The following is a 22,713-nucleotide window of genomic DNA, read 5'->3' as shown; positions in this document are numbered from 1 at the left end:
TCCGAGTACGCTCAGTTGCGAAAATTAAAGGCGAATTTCTTGTGAGTACCCAGGCCTTCCACCATGTCAACGTAACACGCCAGCTATTTGGACGGTCATGTAACCACACACCTCTGTCTGTGGAATGCCCAAGTTTGCCATTTTATTCTGAAAAATCGAGAAGTCCAGATCGTATTTTGCTGCTTTACACAAGCGTGCAGATTTCAGCACATGAATCATCAAATTTTCATGCCAGATGTCACGCTTTGGTCCCGGAATGCTACCAATGAAAAGAAATCACCCCACAGTGGAGAATTAAGTCATTAAGTCATTTGTGGATTTTCATCAGTGTAAATACAGTAACGCTCGCCACGTTCACCTGCTTCAGTGAATGTTCGGATGTACGTTGTGGTTGTTTCCTTTTCCGACTGACTCTAGCGTTTGTCCTCAACCAGTTGTTTCAGGCTAACACAAAGGGGCATAGCTCGTTAGATAACCAGAGCTCGACTTCGCCTTTAGTTAGTAGTTAGATGGATGATTGAAGGTGTACAGTCTGATTGCGCTGTCAGGCTAAAGAACGCCGATTTTACTATAGGTGTCGTGTGTCTCAGAACTACAGCTCATGTGGATTGGTGTCGGCGCATCCGTAACGAGGCAATTAGGAAGTGAGTTTTCGGTTGTACAACGGGTACGTTCATTGAAGAAAGTGTCCAGCACCAGAAGCTGCGTTGGTTGGGACATGTGTTGCGTATGCCAAACCATCGCTTGCTGAAGAGAGTGCTGTCTTCTATGCCCAATTCAGAGTGGCGGCCAAATCTTGACTTGGCAGAGGAGTATGAAGGAGATCACGAAACGCTTGGGTGCTATCGGTGCTACTCGCCTTCCAGGATGGGGACCGCGTGATTCTCACTACCCCTGGTTGAAGACGCTGCAAGATATGGTTGCCAACCGACGTCAGTGGCGATCTTGCTGTCAGCTTCTATCCAGATTGCCTGAGTGAGTGTTTGGAGGTATAGACACCTCGCAGTGATTATAGTAAGCTACCACTAAGTCTCTTCGCCATCTATCTTCATTCTGTTCTCCACAATAAGGCTTTCAAATAAATCATAGTTGTACCGCAGCGGAGCATTGTTGCTGAACACTTATGTCAAGCTGTCGACGATGATGATGCTGTCGCATGGCCTGGTAACAAAACACCTCAAAATGAAGATACAGACTTGAGCACCAAGCAACCGTCCTTCTGGGGAAAACTGATGTCACACATTAAAACAACCTTGGGATAAGCTGGTGACAATCTGGTGCTTTGACAAAATAGGCCACTGAATTGTTGCAGCTGAGGACACATTCCTACCTCCCTTTCATGCTTGAGATCAATAAGAGCTTCTGAAGACCCGTCAGGCTGCTTCCGGTGACCGATTGCTCCAGTTGGCAGATAGGTTAGACTGTAGAGTGTGAATAGCTTGTCACATCGAGGCCATCAAGGTAAAAGCTATGAACTCTATTCCAACGCCCCTGATGGACTAGAGCAGACGCATGGTGGGCACTCAAAATCCGGTTGAGTAGCCACTCTGGGACATCAAACAAACGTGATCTAACCGGAAGCGGCTACTCAAATTGCACACTGTGAGCAGTATGTCACTGCTGTGATCAAGAAACGTTTTAGAGAACCTTGTAATGACTACCATCGCTGAGAGAATTTCCGGTTATTATTTACAAAAATCGTCTCATAATTCTCACGATCATGAAGGGTTTGTTCGTTGTGCCATTGAGTTGTAGACTTCATTTTCGGACAACCTCATTAGATCCCACGAATTTGGCCTGTTTAACCTTGTATTGTGTTAGGACTACCTCCAAACGAACAAATCCATTTAACTGACGATTTGTCCTGTATACTGAAACCTTGTTTTTACATTTCTGCCTCTCACTGACATCCTGTTGAACTGTTAGCTCTTTTTATATTCTGGTTCAGTTGAATTCCGTACTACAGAACGATCCACTTGCTTGCAGTATAACTTCCTCGAAGTTGTTTGTTTTGTCCATTCCGGTGATCTAACGTGTCTGACTGATACATCATCGAAGAGAATATAACATATTGGAGTACAGTGGAATTTTCTATGAGATCAGGCGTGAGAGGTTAGGAATTAATATCCCAAAGCTGTGTTACTTTGTCCAAGACAGTCCATACGTTTTGATGGTATACCGATGATTCGGATGTCTGCAATATTACATGTATTAACTAATAGGGTCCTACTAGTAAAAAACGATTGGGCGTGCGATCTGTTGTGATCACATGTCCAGCAAGTGATCGAGTCTAATGCTGAACTCGGTCACATCGCATTCGTTCTGGTCAAATTTAGACTTTTAAGGTAAAGAATGTGAATTTGCAAGGCATGGAAGTCTGGTAATTCTAATTTTAAAAAAATAGACTGCTAAACATGTGAACAGCACAAGGATCTGAATTAACAGACCAGAATAAGACAAACCGAATGGAAAGGGACAGACAATTGGAAACAATTATTTAAAACTGGGAATAAAATTACATGGAGTTCGATGCGGTCATTAATATTCCTTATACATTCGATGTGTTTGGTCCTTCTGTTGGAGTTCCCCTACAAGCACTAGACTGTCTTTCTTGCGCCTTCTTTGAGAGATCCGAAATTTTTAATATTCAGCTAAGTACAACATGGATGACGTGAATAACCGAATTCGTCGCACGATTCATGCGAACATAGAATGGCTCACTTAAACCTATCATTTGGAGCGTTTTGGGTGGCAACGCCGTGGTTCCCGCTGTAATATCATATGGATTACTAGTATGATGTACAAAACAGATGATAGGGACGATAGCATTACTACAAAAGTCTAAAGCAACAAGCGATGTAATGAGGTCGATAAGTAGATATTGCATTCTATACGTTCTTTACTACTGCTCCCATGCAGGACATGTGTATGTGTACTACATTCGGGAAGACAACATATGAACCCCAAACTAGCGGTTTGTTTTACATGAGAACCAACCAGGGGACAGTGAACAGCAATAAAATAACTGGTTATCCTGCTGTTTACGTTACTGTTCCTGTCCCCAGATGAATTTGCATTGGTAGAGTGAGAGCAGGATTGTGGAAGAGTGCCGATGCTCACTTTCACTCACCAGAGATAAGCCTCCCGATTGTGTTAAGTATGCCCAGAGATGCGAGGAGATACGCGGATTCGGTCTCTCCGTAGCCATGGAACTGCGCGTTGTCCTTTAAAAATTGATAGGGAACAATATAGCCTGGGGAAAGAGAAGAAACCAAACATTCTTACATTATTATATATGAATGATACAAAGACTGATGAAAACTATTTGATGGTATTGGGAGCTGACGGGACTTGTTCATTCAGGTAGGAAGCTTCATATCTAGAAACAAGTTTTTTTCTGAACAGCTGTTGATGCGGGAAGTGGTATCCTGTAAATATGAGGAGGGCTACGCCTGGCACGCAACAACTTATAATTCAAACATGGGTCCCTAAAGGAGGACGCAGGGAGATTACTGGAGGGATTCCAGTGGGAACGCCAACGTTTCGAGTTATTTACACAATCAACCCCATACATTTTAGGTGTGAATCACACTGAATCACTCAAAGCACTCGCATGAACGAAGTGCAAACCGAAGTTCATCAACAGCTGGTGAGTGGTTTTCAAGGTTTACTTGGACTGGGAACGATGTGGCACGACTTACGAAACTCCCGATTAGGCACTCGTTTACTCAGTCATAAGTTCGAGTCGCGGCAGCACATGTTGGTACAGAATATGGCGGAGCTATTGCTCCTTGAGCCTACCTGCAGTAGCCCTAGGTCATCAACCGGTTCATTCGTCACTGTAGAACACGTAAAAGTTTGTGAAGTCTAGTCGAGTGACACGCGAAGTAACGAGCTAGGAAAGCTAAGGTTCTGAGATTGTGGTACGGCACGTAAGACGACTTTAAATATCAATGTGATAATTCACGTACAAACTGACTAGAAAGGTCTTAAAAGTTATAAAAACTTTACAGAAATAGTACACCCTGAGAAAAAACGTCACCCGATACGGTTTAGTGTAAAATGTGCGCGCACAACCCGTAGTAACGCAATTTCACAGGAAGCGCATGATGTCTGTATAAAATTAGTCCGATCCATCTAGGATCAATAGTTCATGACGGCTTACGACAGAACATGACGGAATCTACGAAAAAATGCAGATAAAAATGGATTAGGGGAGGGGGATAGTAGGACGAAGGAAGGCCATCCCAGTTTGGTTTTGCCTCACACCGCCGTCACTCTGTACCGGACAGCAGAAACAGTGAGAGATGGAAATTGTGTTGTTTATCTTTTCCCCTAGTAGAAGAAAGATAGGAAGTCACGTGTCCCATCTATTGTAATCCACATATGATCATTCAAATTCGAAATGAAGCTGATATATTGGGGGAAAAGTTTGTAACGTTAGCAGCACTTGGTTGAGCGTATCGCAAAGAGTTCCTCGGTCGAATAATCCGAATACCCAGGGCCACTGCTTGCAGTAGCAGGCAGATTAAATTCTAATGGTAGAATACTTTTCGGGTCAACTGAGAGTTACGCGGGACGAAGTGATTATCGAAATGTACAGGCTTTTGTGAAGGACTTAAAATTGGTCATGTATACTCAAAAGTCTTCTATGGAGTGAATTTTCTAAGACCGATCCTAGATTGCTGGTGTGGTTTGGATACACTCAGTCAAAAAACTGGCGATCGGCTACCGTTGCTCGAAGTTTCTGGTTTCGGTCGGATGGAAAGTGCTGCATCTCTCAAGTCCCAAAAACCTCTCAGTTATGGGTGACAAGCAAAAGTGACCACCATGTTCAAACCACCATCAAAGTTGAGCATCGCTCTTGTTCATTCAAGACTGTGTGGGTGGTCAACGTATTACGGACATTCGACTGAAAATATGGACTGGTTGTTCAAATTTCTGAAGATAATATCCATGTTTGAAATGAGCGGGGCAGAATCCTGTCAATAAATCAATACAAACCAATACAAGCCTATCGTAATTATCACGGTGACACCTGAGAGCATGTGGTACACTGTGAGCGCAGCATTTCAGTGGCCCCTACACACAGACTAAAAACAGCGAGTAACAAAACTAACCAAACTAAACTAAAACATCGGGAAATGTACATGAGAGGAACTGGCTCAACTCTTAGCTTTAGTCCGAAATAGCAAAGTTCAGTAATACTGTGTTACCTCACGACGTTAGGTTCTGTTCATTCGGATCCCACAGACACTGGGGAACACTGGTCGTTGGCTTGTTCGCTGAGCTGGGCAATTTGATTGCAAAAGTTTCATCACCAATCGAGGTGACATCATCAGCGCGTTATTGGGTGGTGCGTAGCGGTGGGTTAGTGGTCCAATCAAATTGCCCAGCTCAGCGAACAAGCCAACGACCATCGACGCTACCTGAGCTAACAATATTTTTCCTTTATAGAAAACTGGGAACACTTCTTACCCATAAGGACCTATATGTATACGATTTCAGTTGAGATTCAAATCAAGCGTTCACGCGGTTTTACTTCGCTGCTCTTAATCTGACCGATGACTCACCACGTTCTGTTACGTTTGGTGGCACCATGTCATTGTTCGTACCGGATCATTTTGGCCGCCCACTCAGGATTTCCGCTAATAGTTGGTGGAAATGATTGCTACTTACCGCTTTAGCTGTAGTTGCCTCAATACCACGGTTTTGGATAAACTACGTCTTCTGAACGACTTCAACACCACTCCGAAAGTGTTTTCTGAATAAACAAGTTAATCAATAAACAGATCACTTTCCAGATTCTAGACAACAATTTCCCTATTTCAATTAAGTTTCGTATTGAACGCTGTCCAACATCAATCCTAGTTTCTTTGTAGATTTCCACACATTAGTTTAGTGTCACTTGTCTTAAGTTTTCGCTCAATCACACTTTTCCTCTATTCCTATCGAATTCGATGTCACTTTCTTGTTCGAATACGTAGCTCATCCGAATTTTACTACGCACTATGACATTAGAAAGTAGGCGTCAACTCTATGGTGGCTCAGATCACAGTTTCCTTCAGGAAACAGCAAGGGAATCGTGGCCATCAAATGATGACAGTCTCAACTGAGGATGTTCGTTAGAATGTCTTGATAACGTAAATGCGGAAACCCACTGGTCTGAGCTGTAGGATCAATCTCTGAACACAATTGCTATCTTCAATTCTGTCTATGGGCGAACTGACTAACAGTATGAATCAGAGTGAAATACGTGTTTTCTCACCGATCCTGACTCAGAACCTCAGGACTTTGTGATCTGACCAACTAGTTACAGGTTACATCATCCTTTCTGTCATTTTCAACTGCCGTAGCCCAAATCTTGTGCACGTTTCGCATCGCCAGACAGAGCGTCGACATGAGGATTGAGACTGTCCGGCTGTGAACTTGAGATCATTTCTTGTCTCCAAGATAGCAAAGTATCTACGCAGGATGTCATGGTGTTTTGGGAGGCAAATGACTTACCGATCATAGTGATTATACTGGAAATGTTCAGTAACTGGAACGTTGGACTCCGGAGAATGCTGACACCAAACATACTGCGTAGCATAGCCATAATTGGACTTTTGGCTTGGATTTCCTCGGCTGGAACAGTGACCTGTCTGATGAATGACTCCACATCTGGAGTGGCCAAGTACTGCAGAACACAAATAAACGTGTGGTAGGATAAGTTAACCGGAATGTTCTGGAGCTGGACTCAGTCTAATCGATTTATAATAAATAACGACGCTTCTAAAACCAACCCGGGAGGACGGTTCAGTAAAATATTACGACGACTTTTAGCATTTAAAGCTAGAGTGCATTTGCATGGTACGTGTGTAGTTTAAACTTTCCTGGAGGACTACAGACGTTTAGTTTGGATAGTATAGGAAAGACGCACTCCACACAGACCCGCATCGTCAGCAGATACAAGAGGTTTGGTATCCAGACTGTACGCAAGCAAATCAAATATCATGTTGTTACGAGATGATAACGACAATCCGGTGGGGTGGGATTGCGGCAACATAATGCTGAGGGATAATTTATTCCAGCCCTCTATTTAAAAATCGATTAGGAGAATAATGTTAGGTCTCGATATGAGTACGGATGTCTGTTTACTTTCCGAAATCGCCCGATAGACTTTCTAATTTGCAAGAATTGAAACTTAGACGCTCAAGAAGCCAACACAGTAATTCCAATGACTGTTTCACTTTTGTTTTCTGAAATATGCTACCAATAATGAAATTCGAACAAAATCTCATTCCGTCAACCAAAAGCGTCATTCTATTCAAATTAGGAAATGATACGATTAATAAACAAAGTCCATCGTTTTTGAGCACCACCGACATTCATCCAACGATGACGTCTCATCTTTCTAATCTCATGCATAGCGCGGTCTGAAACAGTTGCTGTGCGCACTGCACGTGCACGAGTATACACACACATGCATTGCGACAAACCCTGCAGGTTACATACACTGTTCATTTGATTCGAAGAAGCATGAAGTTTCGATAAAAACACTCATCTTCAAATCAATTTGGTTTTTACGGGAGAATCCACTGAACCTCTCGTTCGTGATATAAAGTCTGTTCGTTCTAGTTATACGATCCTACGTTGCTGCACGTCGGGATCGACCAATCGGAAAGACGCAGATAGCTTTTGCCCACTTGAGCATTATCTACACAACGTCGGGATTAATCAGTTTTGAGTCTAGGGGCTGAGTATGTGACCTAACCGGGTTCAAACGGCGCCTATACACGTGCTGCTCGCCCAAGGATTCGTACGAACCAAACAAGCATCGAGTCCGATGTTAAGACGGATCAATAACGCACAGCAATTACGCGAACTGCACACCTGAGACGAATTTGTGACAACTTGTTCGCCAGTATATCGCATACTTGAGACTAACTAATCACAACAAATCAATCTGAATGAGATCGAATTCGGAATCAGACTACAACTACAACATAACACTGGATTCGATCATCACTGTACCTAATTTCGTCAATCTTGGCAACAGGATACCAGAGAAATAAAATAAACACAGGGTGTTTATGATAGCATTTCATGCACCACATATGTACCACGTTTTGTTTCTTCGACCGGTGCAGATGCGAGGCGGGTTTATCTCTAAGATGCCATGCTTCTCGACTGTCGCATACTCGGGTAACTGTAAAGCCCCTTATAAAATATAGTTGTGTTCCCGTCAGCAGAGACTACGCATCTGCTCTATGTGGTACCGTGCAACTCAAAACAGTGTAGAAGATTCGACAACTCTTTCAACCTACTTAGAACACGGTCTGCTAATGCCCACAAGAAAACAACTGCCGTACAAGTAGTCAAACTGTCAGCAATATTATCCACTATCATGGCTAAGTATACATTAGTGATTAATTTTGATATGGGCGAAACTCAGACATAGTGTACTTTGCTTTGTCTGTCTTTTTCAGTTGAAATCCACTCCACATCACGTGCACTGTGCTGCCTTTGCCATCACGTTAGTCCCAACTGCAACTGGTCTGTCAGTTAATTCGGGTCAAACATCTGGTTGCTTTGCTTATCTATCGGCTCGTACGCACTAGCAACAGATGGAAGGATGCGCTATCCGTCCGCGAACTGAGTATCAACATTTAAACCAAACAAAGAACCGAAACATGAACGCCCACAACCACATGGTTTAATATAGCTAGGCATGATGTGACATTGTAGAGACAGGGTAGTCCCTCAAGAGAGTCACGCGAAAACGAGCCATCTTCCAATGGAAAGACAAGTCCTAGTACAGCATAAATAATTTTATCCTGGGGTGCTCTTTTCGGAATCAGTACAAATTGTTGCTACTCGTCGTGTCAAACATAAGGAACGAAATCAGATAAGCAGAATGAGGTTCATTCCGTCAGAGACACCAAACTTCCTCGGAAAGTACGAATGCTATTGATGTACAGTGTCGGACTGCGTGGGTATGTTTTAACACTAAATCCGACCGAATTGGCGCCAGCATGAAGCTATTTCTAATGCTTTGCCACGGTCTTTTCGTTAGAAGGCTCATTTGTCGCCGCAAGCGTCACCTGAGCAGCTCAGATCGTCAGGGAAAGACGCAAGGGTGTTGTTTGATGCGAATGAGTGGACGGACATCCATCAATCGAACATCCAGTCTCAAGATTTTTCATCGCCATTGTGGCAACGGATTCTGTTTGGCAGAATAAACCAACTCAATTATTTTGAACCCAAAAGTGTGCGAAATAAAAACGGTAAGAATACCAGAGACAACCATCAACCAGCAACCTTGGTAGGACGGTCACGTCCCAGTCCGTCGCACGTCAAGGCTCAAATTTCCGAATAAAGAGGAAACTCAAATGTATCATAGAAGCAGGGTGAAATTTATGAAGTTTTTCATGATAAATGCTCGACTGCATCTCACGTCTGTGAAGGGCTAAATATAACTCTGGTAGGTCGGGGCCGATGAAACCGGTTTTGCGAAGGGAGATTGAATAACTAATTTCCAGCCCTAACTGACTGTAGGGTACACATTAACTGTTGACATATCGATTAGTCATACCGGAACTTGAAACATCTCATATGACCAATGTTTTTTGCAGCGGTTTTTCCATTTTCTTACATTACCTGACTTGCAGTATGCCATGGAAAGTTGCATTTTTATGGTACATTATATATCGCACCATTTGAAACCCCTAAGGTTTAAATTTTTCACGTTTTAATATCATAATTCACCATGAAAATATCACAATGATCTCAGTCCTTGAAAGAGACCACACCCATGAGGAGTCTCAATCCCCTGAAGTGAAATCGCTTCCTGAGCAGACGATCTCAGAGAACACTTTGTAGGTACTTTGAAGTGGCCACTTCAGGGGCAGTTACTCGTACATCATAGAAAGATGAACCCATCATGCAGATGAGCCATCACACTTTCAGTGAAGTGATTCTGACGCCCCTCCATTTGTGCACTGAAAACGTTGAGTCGTACGTGGGGTTAACCGAACCCCATATAAAATCTGTTGTTGTATGTCTGTCTTATAAACATCGAATGTTTAATTTACGTGATTTATAGGGGCGAATCAAATGTTCGCATCCTACAACCAAAATCCCCATGCCTTGCAAATGAATTCTGAGACAGCTGCCTTCAAACTGTTCGCATTGGCGATAATGTGCTGATATCCACTTGGCTGAATGTAAGGGGACGGTACAGGTGATGAAAAAGGACATGTTAAATGTAATACAGAATTTCAGTTCCCTTTAAATCGACTAACAGGAAATGGGCTAACTCTTCTTAGACAGTGTCTCCGTTTCAGTGCATACATGACCTCAAAATGGCTGAATCGAGAAAGCATTTGAAATATGAAGTTGGTGCAATCACGGTAGCAAGATAACTCACCTCATTAATGTGAATAAGACTTCCACTCAGAAACAAGTCTTTCCTATGCACGGGACGGGCAACTTCTTTGCGCAGTTCCTTCATGATAGCATCGTGAATAGCCTGTTCGTCAATGGCACCAGCATTGATATCGGGAATGGCTCTTAATGAGACTGCTGAGGCGAAATAGGATGTACTTCCCATGTTATCAGGCTGAAAAGTGGAGTGGAACAAGCAGAAGAACAGTATGAATATGAATCAATTTCTGGAGCTTAGAAGGTGCATCGACGACCAATCACAGCAGGGACTAGAGCCGATACTGCAAAAAAAACGACCGTCTCTCAACGCATCATGTGCTATCTGCAGAAAGGATGGTCTGCATCTGTCGAGAATGATTTCAAGAACAGTTAAGTGTTGCGTGTTATAAGCTGTCTGCTACGTTATGATCTTGGCGGCATTACACAGTTCTTCAACGAATTGATCAGATGCATCTTGCTGTCAGTCACCCGCGAACCATTGTCTCATCATTCGTGGAATAAACTGAATAGTTGGTCTGATGCTATCATCAATGTATGAGCGCTGCAAAACTAGCAGGCGAATGTTCAATAAAATCTAGACCAATCTCAAGAAGACCCTGCATTCAAATTAGCGTTTGTTTCGTCGGCCCTTTATGTGACACATGATATCTTGTTGCTGTTGGTACCTAGTTTAGATACCAGAAATGCTTCCACCACATACAGTTTTAACCCCGGTAACTAGTTCCTCTCTCTTGTTGGTCTAGTTAGAGATCCCAGAGACGAGTGCCAGTAAAAACGGCCTTCAGTTCTCCTCGCTGCACTTTCTCCAGTCTTGTAATTCTTCTCAATTACTTTGCCTGCAGTCAAATGAACATACGAAGTATTTTCCGAGGCTCTTCAGAAGCTTGGAGGAAGAAGGAAACCTACGAGACACTGGATACGTTTTACTTGCATATCGTTCAGCATCCAGCGCATCAACACCGAACCTAGTCTCAGCAACAACCTCCTCGACACTGCGAACTATCAGGATTCAGGATTTTGACTTGAATCACCGACGGCGTGAACGAAAGTTTTGTCCAAAGAATGTAATGTGCGTGCGAATATGTCAAGATTTGAAAAGAGGCTGGGTACCAGGAGCTGTAGTTCGCCACAGATGAAGTCTGCTTCACGCACTCCGTGTCGCAGCAAGTATCTAAACTCGTTATGTTAATTTCATCGGGTGATGGTATGCAAGTGTCGCAAATCCAGTGTCTCAAAAATCCAGAACTTCCAATAGATGTCCTGCTGGTTGTCTCCCGAATATTCAAAACGGTCACATCGGCTAAGCATAGGCAGTGTGAAGTACCCTAGCCCGTTATCCAGGAGACAACACGTTTCCCCTTAAGCCGCTCACCGACCCAATGTCTGTTTAGTTCCACGTAGAACCCATTGTATTGCTGGGGGATTATGATGAGGCCAAATGATCACGCGGGACTTTCACTACGGACGCTTACATGAACAAGGGTATGATTTCGACTTGGTTCATTTGTTGTCAGTCATTTCTAACATTTAGACAGTAAGCAGCACATTGGCTTCTGTAATCATTGTTCTGGAGGTTGTCGCACAATCCACATAGTTTGTGTTTGTGTGTATGTGTGTAAAAATGTAACGTTTCGCCCACCGTTTACCTCTGATAGAGAGGAAAATGGTACACAAATGCTGCTCGTACAGGGGATTTTGTTAAAGTTCCGACTTTACATGGATCGGGTTCCACGATAATGATGAGGCACTATTTATAAAGGTTGGTTAGGTAGACCTACGAAATCATAAACGAAAGATTCGACCGACATTCAATTTACTACCCCGTTAGAACCAAACTACTTTTCAAATGAGGGTTTATGTGCACATAGGCTCAGTAAACGACCAACTGAACAGATTGCAGATGCCACTACGTGGTGGTTGTTGGATAGGGGCATTACTAAGTAACCATATGCACTCGAAATATAGTTTGTCGCTAAGTATAGTATCGGTTAGAGCACTGGTTTCATTTACTCAGAATCACATACAAAATGAGAAAATAGTGGGGTAAAACTGTAGCTTATAGGGATCTTGCGCATCGTAGTGTAAGACAAAACTGTGTATGCAGTCACGTAGAAGCGTAGAGCAGAGTCGTGCGAGGATCTCGCTATTTCGTGGAATAAAAAGGCGCCGCAGTAACGATAACAATAGTCTTTTGTTGCAATAGACCGGTGAAGAACAGTGTACCACTTGAATGTTTTTCCTCAAATAAGGGAGTGAATGGATATTGTTTTTAAACACAGTGTATCTTTGTAGTACTCTAAAAATAAACCTACTTTTTGTGGTCTTCAAAAATTAGTGGCTTCGTTGTCTAATGATGATAGTGGTGATTCTGTAAGGTTTCTTTAGGTGGGGGCGATGAGACAAACCAGAAATTGTTCTCTCTGGATAGTTTTTCTCACAGAAGATTACCATAAGTGTGTCGCTGAGAACATGTGATGCTAAACTTCATAACGGAAGTCTTGGAATGAAGGGTTCAAACTTCCATTTGAAGGGGGAAACCGGGGCGAAATGCAAATATCAGGGAACAATATCACTCCCTAAGCATCGGATGATATGTTGTTCGTGGACCGCCGGACGTGACCGAAGTTGGACGAATGGCCGGTACCCATTCAAGGGCTTTATCAACTAGCATTGAGAGAATGGTTCCAGACACAGGGAGCCGTGTTTCTCCCCGGTGAACCTTGTATCCAAGGTTCAAGCCGAACGTTGTTCACCCGACATTAGTTATGATGGAGTTACGATATTCATACACATACGTAAACAGTTCATCGTGTAGGCTATTCGGTTTTATTCTCGGGCCGAAACTTTGAGTGGGAGATGGTTAAACAGTGTGCGGAACACCATTTACGCCCTGCCTGATGCTTAGCGTGACCACTTAGTGAAATGGTGAATACGGCCTCATGATTAATGGCCATGCCAGTGATGAGAAAAGATGCAATTAGTTGGACGAAGATATAACCTAAAAATGGAGAAAACTAGGCGAAGCCATAAAGCATCAAGCGAGGGCTGTGTAACCGCAACAGAAGAATGTTTAGACGAAACAGAAGTTACCCGGTTCAACAGAAAATCACAAACCAAGCATCACGCTGTGGTGAAAACTCATCGTATTTTACTATAACCCAAGTGTTCATATTCTAGAAGCATTTTAGAAGCTCCGAGTGGTGTTTTTCGCACAAAATTTGAGAAAGTTGTCCACTCCCAAAGAAGAGACCTTCAAGAGAGAGCGCTGATCAGATAAAGCCTACGCATCCTATTCACCTCAAAACCAATAGTCTACACACTCTTCCTGTAATCCTGCAAGTCTTCCGGTTGGTCCACAAAACAAGAACATCTGTGGTAGAACAGACAGAAGACTTCATGCGAGAGTGATGTGCAATCAAATTCACGAGGTCTCGAAAATCCCCACAAACGTTTAAACTATTGTGATTCTGGGATGAGTTTGAAAAAGGCAACTGCGGAATGAATTCATGTCCTTGAAGTGGTGAAAACGCTGAGCACTAAAGCCCTTCCCTCGTTACTCAACTGAACTAGGTGCCACAACACTTGACCCGTTGAATTTCGTTCGTACTGAATACGGTGCGGATGTTCTTGAATCAGCAACTCAATTAGAAAGGATGTTACTGTAATCTAAACACTCCACCGGAATTTCGAGCCTGATGTTTCCCATGGAGCCTTTTGTTCAAGAAAAAAGCAATCTGTGGTGGTACTGAAAGCGGGTTCTCCCAAGGGCACGATTGTGTGTCTGAGTAAAGCAAACCGCTTAGAGTATGACAGAAAAGCCTGCTCAACTGACTTTCCGTTCGGATCCGAAAATGTACGAAGAAGTGATCTCAAGGCAAGCGCATCCTTATCCATGTGATCTCATTTCCAAAATGAAAGAGTTATTTGTGTGTGTATTGTTTGTGGAAACTACAAAGCCCTGTAGTCTGTGAGAAAATATTACCCTTAAAATTCGATGGAATGCAAATTGGACTTGCGACGGAAAGGTTAAACACAGCCACAAGGCTTTACGTTTTGATGCGTTCCATCATTTTCCTGTTGTACCACCATCAGGTTCTAGAACTTGACCCGGTTGCAAAGTGAGTCAATCGTATTTATTGCCCTTCGAACTGTACATTAACACCCACAAGATGTGAGTGTATGAAGGACCTTCTTCAGCCAACTTTCGTCATTAGATCTAGAGGAGGTTGTCAAAAAAACCTGACAAGAACGGCGACTCGAGGTCGTTGTTTGTGGTGGTCGAAATTTGGGACAACTTTCGCAAATGAATAACGAATGGCAAACAACATACAACCTAGAAGACTATGTTAGGCCGCCTTGATCATCTCGTTCTGTTGCGCTGTTCGAAATGTAAATTACACTATTTCACGAGGTGGGGAAGTTAGGCATTTTTGATAAAGCACTCAAATACGCAGAATGCAACTCATATATAATGGTGATCTTTCTACCGAATAATGGCAGTCCTGCTTGGTGTAGTTTTAAATCCAAGCTGATAGAGACCCGAATATACTGTTTCCTAGTTAGACGGCGTCTAAATAGCGCCAGACCATTTTCAGACAAAGGAGCATAGATTTAGAGGTTGCATCTGGGCATGTCAACGCTTCCATTAGCGGATAGCAGCTTAACTATGTGAAATTTGAGCTTCAGCCCACTATTATCAGATTGAATTTGGAGCATCAAAAGGGTTCCTTTTTCTCATTCCCCCAGAGCTCAGCTTTTAAAGCTTGGGGTGAAAGTATTGTTCCGAGATGTGAATCACCACCATATTCTTCTACTGGGAAGTTGACCATTTTGCGCCCCTATGTGTACAACAAAATGTCCTGCTGAGAATTTCCGACACATCTTAATTTGGAAGTTAAATGTTTGATGGTTGGACGTAACATTTCGAGTTTCACTCAGCAGGTTAACTACTCTCCCGAGACATCTTGACTTCATATTGGGAAAACTTTATACCTCTGTCGCGACATCCGTAAAATATAAGGACGTCTAACCAACCTACGTCTAAACACGGTTTTCCAGTGCTACAATTTTGGTAAATCAACTTAACATGGAGATATCCTCACAAACATAAAACGATCACAGTACACCTCTGCTAACAAGGAATCAAACCACAAGGAAAAAAACATAACTTGGTAAGCTTACCTTGAGGTAGACCACGGCATTATCGCTCGGTTGAACGCTGACTTGTCCCAGTTGAGAGTGCGTTGAAGACAACCAACGCTGACTGCCAGTGTATGCAGTTGGAGCCTTACTTTTAACTGGCTTTTCGGTGGCGGCAAGACTAGTAGTTGAAGCAAAGGCCTGACGGCCGAGCACCTCCTCTACTATGCGATTAACTGCATCCATGCTGAGCTTAGGAAGCTTCTCTTTCGATGTTGCCAAAGGCACGCCCTCGGGCAGAGGTACCAGTTGGTTCCCGTGTGTGATAATTATGTCTGGGGAATAAACAATGGAGCAGGATGTTTATGCCATGAAGTCTAAAAATCTCTCAATGAGATTGAGCGGCATAAATATGATAAGACTCAGCACTTACCATCCCAAGAAGTATTTGACCTACGTGAGGTCTCGCGCCGTGTGATTCGCCTCGCAACCCCATCGCTTAGACCGGGATTCGACAGTACCAGGTTTTCCTCAGCCACCTGGGTCAAATTCTGTGCCACAGTGTCCGCGGATTCCACATACTGCCGGGCCAGTTGCTGTATAGTGAGTTACGGAAAAGAACTGCGTATGATTAGCACTTGTCATCAGGTCTGACCTCTTGTTAATATTTTCCCTGAATTGAGGTTCCTATGCGATTGACCTAGCGAGGTAAAAAATGACTTGGAACCAGATTGCGTGATCGAAGAATGAACTGGTTATGACCCACGGCGCGAATGGCAATCTTATAAGCTTACTGCATCACAGTGAACTGAGACGAAGGCGGAGCAGATGTGTGTTAAGCACACAGGATGTTCCGGTGTTCGACACAACAGCTACATTGGCGGAAGCCCCTTTTCCTTCACATCACTCCTATACTGCAGCACTTATTCTGGTTAGTTCACAGCAAAGAAGAGAAGTCATGGACATGAGTATTGCTTCTACTAGAAACAATCAGCCACGCAAATCATCAGCCATGTCGTCTGACAGTCCAGTGTTATCACCATCCATCAAAGCACACCGGAGGCGCCTGAACTGTCACGTCCGAAACATGTTCGCGCTTGAGCGATGTGATAAGTTTTATTAGGTCAGGGGCACACGTGTCCAACACCGGAGATCTTATCGAGTGAGAGCATAAGGAGGATTTCGACAACTGCATCGATAAGGTGGCGGTCATACATTCGTTCGTCACCCAGTTTTTTCCCCTACACAGTGAAATAGTTTATACACTGGACTGCGGAGTAAGAATGTACGTCTTTTATTTGTTTCGGCCGGAAAGCCATCTTCCCCAACGGTTTTCCTATCCTTTAGACGACCCTCTCTTCTGTCAGGGTGCTACACTTAAAATCATATGTAGTCGCGGGGTCCATAGGCGGGACTTTCATGGAATTCTTCGATGCGCCATTAAGCAGTTGACCAACGAGTTCTATCCACCTGGTAATTGCCAGACGGAGATCCATGGTAAACTGTCTGGCTAAATCACATAGGCTGAACTCCAGGAGCTGTTTGCCAGACACTTTCCTCGAATTTGCCAAAATATATAGGGAGATGTCTCTATATTCTACAGTTCTCAACAGAAGAAGCACAGTGCGACCGGACGAGTACGTGATCCATATGAATCACTGTTCTACTATTGTTAGATTACCATGTAAGATGCCCCTTCAAAACACGTGTTGGTGGCGCACACCCGGTTGACGGGAAAAACTGGTTGGTTGTGCGCCATTCTCGTAGTTTACCGTGACCGAATATGCCAAAGTGACCGGCTTCAGTTACCCCGATGGGCCCCCCGATGCCTAATCAGCCGTAGCAAAAATATAGAATCTGGCAATGCGTTTGACAACCGTTTGAAACTGCTCATAAAATAAACCGGCGTACGACGAAGTCTCATAGGAACGGATGAGCCGTTTTCATTTCGCGAGGTGCAACACTCCCATATAGGCTTATTAGGCCCCGGTTTGTATTCTTTGTGTACTGACGAGCTGTAAACGAGATAAGAAATATGGAATTTATTGGTGACATTCCCTCTCTCTCTCTCGCATCCACTGTAGTGAATCGCCTCTAATACGACTACGTGACCGAGCACGGTACCCTCAAGTGACAAACTACTCATTTCTCCACACTACGACCATATCTCTAAAACGACCAAGTAGGTCCGGTTTTCTCGAAATCATATCAGGGATGGAGCGTTGTACCTTCCAAGCTTCGCCCTTCTTTTTCGCATGCGCGTGTTGCGGAAGCCACCAAAAGTGCTTAAAGAACCTCCTGACTTGTTAGCTTACGTACAAAATCGTGTCAAAAATGAATGCCGACTACATTAAGTCGTGATTCGGGATAAGCATCATGGCCCCACTGACACATGAATGGATAGCAAGATGACGTCAATTTCTGTGGTTCATTCTCACCATACGGGCGTTGCATACCCTATTTTTGCAGAAGCAAATCTGAATCACTGTTCTACTATTGTTAGATTACCATGTAAGATGCCCCTTCAAAACACGTGTTGGTGGCGCACACCCGGTTGACGGGAAAAACTGGTTGGTTGTGCGCCATTCTCGTAGTTTACCGTGACCGAATATGCCAAAGTGACCGGCTTCAGTTACCCCGATGGGCCCCCCGATGCCTAATCAGCCGTAGCAAAAATATAAAATCTGGCAATGCGTTTGACAAACGTTTGAAACTGCTCATAAAATAAACCGGCGTACGACGAAGTCTCATAGGAACGGATGAGCCGTTTTCATTTCGCGAGGTGCAACACTCCCATATAGGCTTATTAGGCCCCGGTTTGTATTCTTTGTGTACTGACGAGCTGTAAACGAGATAAGAAATATGGAATTTATTGGTGACATTCCCTCTCTCTCTCTCGCATCCACTGTAGTGAATCGCCTCTAATACGACTACGTGACCGAGCACGGTACCCTCAAGTGACAAACTACTCATTTCTCCACACTACGACCATATCTCTAAAACGACCAAGTAGGTCCGGTTTTCTCGAAATCATATCAGGGATGGAGCGTTGTACCTTCCAAGCTTCGCCCTTCTTTTTCGCATGCGCGTGTTGCGGAAGCCACCAAAAGTGCTTAAAGAACCTCCTGACTTGTTAGCTTACGTACAAAATCGTGTCAAAAATGAATGCCGACTACATTAAGTCGTGATTCGGGATAAGCATCATGGCCCCACTGACACATGAATGGATAGCAAGATGACGTCAATTTCTGTGGTTCATTCTCACCATACGGGCGTTGCATACCCTATTTTTGCAGAAGCAAATCTGAGGTTGTCAGGGCGCGCCCAGACAGAAGAAAAAGTACATGTGCAGAAAGTGACGCATCCCCAAGGTCACCATCGGTACGACACGTCCGGAAAGTAGATGAGTTGGCGGCTCTCACCAAACGGCTTAGCAACACACGACCAGCGTAGTGGGCCTGAGAATGTTCACGACCGGAACACCACCATTGGCTGTACGAAGCGAACAAGTGAACGACCATATTTGGCCAATTAGTCATCCCATATATTTACGCAGACGCTCTGTATGTTTTGTCCTGCCAATACAGCCGTGTCCCCAGTTCTCTGTCTTCTCCCTATCGCGTAGTCTGGCAGGCGCAGTGCAGGCGTAACCCCATAGCTCGGCCACCGCACAACACAACAGAGGTCCAATTAGCAAACGCACTTGATTTCCTGGCTTTCAAGTTTAAGATTTGACCGCAACGTTGTTCGAAGTGAACGCCTATTTCTGATTAGGTAGGACAGATATCCGAGTGCGAGCTTGTTATCCGCAACCTTGTCAGCAGTGGAAGATTCAGCGTTCAGCTGTAACAGCATTTCGGTTCCTAGCTGCCACGCCACCCAGAGGAAGCACAAGGGCTGGGATACTACCAAGTTGCCAAAGCCTAGGCAGGGGAAGTCGAGAGGCAGAGGTTGGATTCGAACCACGGACCTTGTGGTCAGTAAATTCGCGCTCTAACCACTTGATTCAACAATGGCGGACTACTTTTACAATAAAAGAGAACGTGAACCAAAATTTAATTGACCTAGGTCAAATCTAAAGGAAACCTTTGAACACTAGCACGACCATGTAATCCAGTCGGATTTTTAGCCACCTTTGAGACATCCCAACTTCTTTTACGGTCGTGATAAGCGTATGAAATTTCACGAGCTTTCCAGATTAGTTGCGTTCTAACCCACCTTTGAGTTCCAGTTTAATTATTCAAAGTTTGTTCGTGTCGAGAAAAGGGGTTTTCCTACGAGGAGGCTGGTGATCGTAAGATGACAATGAAGCTATGAACTCGCTAAGCACAAAACACAGCCTAGGGTGTTGTACCATGTGAACATGGATTGAGTCGTTGCAGTAAATGGATCCATTCGGGTTACACAGCCGTCCGGGGCGCTCGAAGGTCGCATCTGCAGTCTGCCCGCATTGTAGCGTTTTCAAATGGTCATACTGTATACGGGGTTGATCAGTATGTCACCGTCAAATATTGTGGTGATGTTGAGGTTACCGATACGGAGCTGAGTCATTCGTAGGTTTGACGACCCCGAATATCAAAAGGGAGAGTTGCGTTCGATTGTGTGCGACACTATTTACGCAAATGTAGGCAACATCGTGCAACATGCTTCAGTTGTCCACAGGTGCGTAACTTTGTCGCCAATCCGCACAGGGCAGTGTCAAGGTTCGCACACAACTGAACGGCGAGTGGACTGTTGGCACCTTAGTGTGGGCTGCGATCGTCCATTCCTAGCTAGTTTCGTGATTCTGATTGGCGGTGCGATCACACGAATATCACCACAGAACAGGCCTCAGGGCACGAACAGTGGGTAGGGTAAGTCATCTGTGCACATTCACACAGTTCCGTTTACGCTGTTTCAGGGAGGGGACAGTTGGAGTGAGCAAGTGCGGAGGCGCTTGACTTAACCTATAGGTGATCAGCGTGAGACTGGTTTTCGTCATTCTCTGCCCAAAAGCTGTGCAATTTGTTCCCACAATGACTCACCATCCGCATAACAGGAAGAGTTTACGTTGCAGGTTGTCACTGGAAAAGACAGGGAGTCGTCACTAACGTTCAGAATTTAATCTTGTAACGCATTTAGATCGACTCAGATACGCTTCGAAAAATTCCGCGTGAATCAATCAGAATGCATATGCGAGCGAGAAGTTGCCCAAATATCTAGTAGCCATTTGATTGTGCAACTCCGTTGCCCCCTAGCTGAAACGCTACAGCTCAAGGAAGCTGTTCAGCAAGGGTAAGATGATTGTCAATTGCTTCGTTGGGTAGAACTGGGTAAAGCCTGAAGAAAAGAGTAGGGTCTTATAGGTGTTATCTACCTTGATCTGACTGTGACTTGGTAAAACAAACTAACGGCAGTTGAACAGGCAAAATCTGTCATCCTCGTGGACGAGTCTTAGGGGAAACTGATAAAACTGCGTGTTCAAAGGAAAGCAGCTGACGAAAACTGATTAACCGACAAGGGTTAACATGATCTGGTTTAGTTTTGGAGAGAAATCTAGTAGTCACTTATGAAGAAACACGAGACAGTTAACCTACTCATTATGATCAAACAAGAACTGTCTTAAATGTACTGAAATTCTGGATTTCTTACAACAGGAAATACGTAAGATGTAAAGAGCACAGCTGAACACACTTGGATATTTGACTTTTCTTGTGCAGAGAGGAATTGGGTCTGCTTGGGGAAACGTGAGACACTGGGAGGCTTTCGAATATTGGGTTCCGTTTCTTCACCGCTATTCTCGTTTACTGCCGGCAACTTTGATCGATCCATACGGCCTTTTTTCTTATCCATGGCAGCCGGACATGTATGTTGCAATGGACGAAACAAGGCACCAGCAACTGCCGCATTTAGATTGACGGCCGCCAAAAGTAGAATGCATCCCCTCCACGTGAACATCTGAATTAGATGGGGGATAACCAAACTGTAACAAGTCACACCAATCCCACTGCCGGCCGTAATGATCCCCGTTACCGTGGCCCGTTTCTTCACGAACCAAGCAGTAACTGTGGTTGCAGCCGGAACGTATATAAGTCCAAAACCGATCCCTAAAACGGGGATAGAGGGGTTGAACGGAGGTTAACTAGGCGCAAAGCCACACGAAAGCAGGATGGCGCAATCACGGAACCATTTTCTTCATTCATTGGAGGCGGCCGTTAATTGGGCCAGCCTGGGGCAAGACAATTTTGATTGATCGGGCCGGTAGGCTCTGATATCCCGTAGCTTCTACACAACCGAAGCAAAAGAAACTCATCTGCATACTAAATAAATAACTCTAAAGGAACTGACTGGAAGTAAATTAGTTTTTGTTGTCAGTCATAAGTAAAGCAATTTTTACTTCAATTTACCCGACAAGATCAATTATTCGAATTTATTTTCACCTGAATGTGTTCTCACACGATACTACTGACAGGTTCATAGGCGACCACACCGCCACAACATGGCCTGAAATTCAACCCCATTCGGTTTGATAAACAGAGTAGTGTAGTTTATCTGTACTGCGTAATAGGATGTTCAAGCATTCCAAATAATGGGTGAGCTTGAGTACATTGTCCTAGAGTATCTTTCATGAGTTTCTGGTGAGGCTACCCTCACAACTATAGGCTTTTACAGAGTGCGTTTTTTTAGTCACTGGGGTTTGTCTTCTCTTGTGTACATTCTGACATGTATGACCCGTTGGGGCTACTGTGAACTTAACGTGGACGTATGAAATTGTTGATACGGTGTTGGACCTGTCCGCAGTATTGTCTTTGGTAGCTTTCCTTGGGTATCTGAGTATACATTCAGCCACGCATTGGTGCAATCCGAGTTAATTAAATTACGGTTTTACCGAAGTATCGGTACTACCACATTGACAGACGAAGTCACATTTCTCGACGATTTCCACTTTGAGATATTCGTGCGCCAGTCACCGTGAGCTCCTTGATCAACCGATGTATTTATCGGCATTTTAGCCTGAAAATGTGTTTGAACGACAACTGCAACAACAGATTGAATTGAGGTTGATGAAAACCAGCCGATGTTTGGGGCTTTCAATGTCCCCCATTGGGAAACAAACACGGCAAAACATGGCAGCTTCGTAGAATACTGAACTCAGGAAACAAAAAA

At 44.0% G+C, this 22,713-nt stretch overlaps 2 protein-coding genes across 2 annotated transcripts in view; one reads left to right on the top strand and one right to left on the bottom strand.

Moving 5' to 3' along the window:
* Positions 1 to 22,713, bottom strand: part of T265_08995 (hypothetical protein) — a gene marked incomplete at both ends in the record, with an annotated part of 53,522 nt that overhangs the window by 9,162 nt on the left and 21,647 nt on the right. Inside the window, 7 exons of the mRNA XM_009174945.1 lie at positions 3,131 to 3,253; positions 6,508 to 6,679; positions 10,412 to 10,603; positions 15,610 to 15,902; positions 16,001 to 16,163; positions 19,381 to 19,560; positions 21,241 to 21,653. Of these exons, the coding sequence (XP_009173209.1) occupies positions 3,131 to 3,253; positions 6,508 to 6,679; positions 10,412 to 10,603; positions 15,610 to 15,902; positions 16,001 to 16,163; positions 19,381 to 19,560; positions 21,241 to 21,653 (1,536 nt within the window). The remainder of the gene's footprint in view (positions 1 to 3,130; positions 3,254 to 6,507; positions 6,680 to 10,411; positions 10,604 to 15,609; positions 15,903 to 16,000; positions 16,164 to 19,380; positions 19,561 to 21,240; positions 21,654 to 22,713) is intronic.
* The window catches only part of T265_08994 (hypothetical protein), a gene marked incomplete at both ends in the record, with an annotated part of 36,545 nt that overhangs the window by 7,646 nt on the left and 6,186 nt on the right, over positions 1 to 22,713 (top strand). The window contains one exon of the mRNA XM_009174944.1: positions 8,472 to 8,518. Coding sequence (XP_009173208.1) covers positions 8,472 to 8,518 — 47 coding nt within the window. The remainder of the gene's footprint in view (positions 1 to 8,471; positions 8,519 to 22,713) is intronic.

The sequence above is a fragment of the Opisthorchis viverrini genome (genome assembly GCF_000715545.1).
Source record: "Opisthorchis viverrini unplaced genomic scaffold opera_v5_250, whole genome shotgun sequence".
NCBI lineage: Eukaryota > Metazoa > Platyhelminthes > Trematoda > Opisthorchiida > Opisthorchiidae > Opisthorchis > Opisthorchis viverrini.
This window is presented reverse-complemented; position numbering and strand designations above follow the sequence as displayed.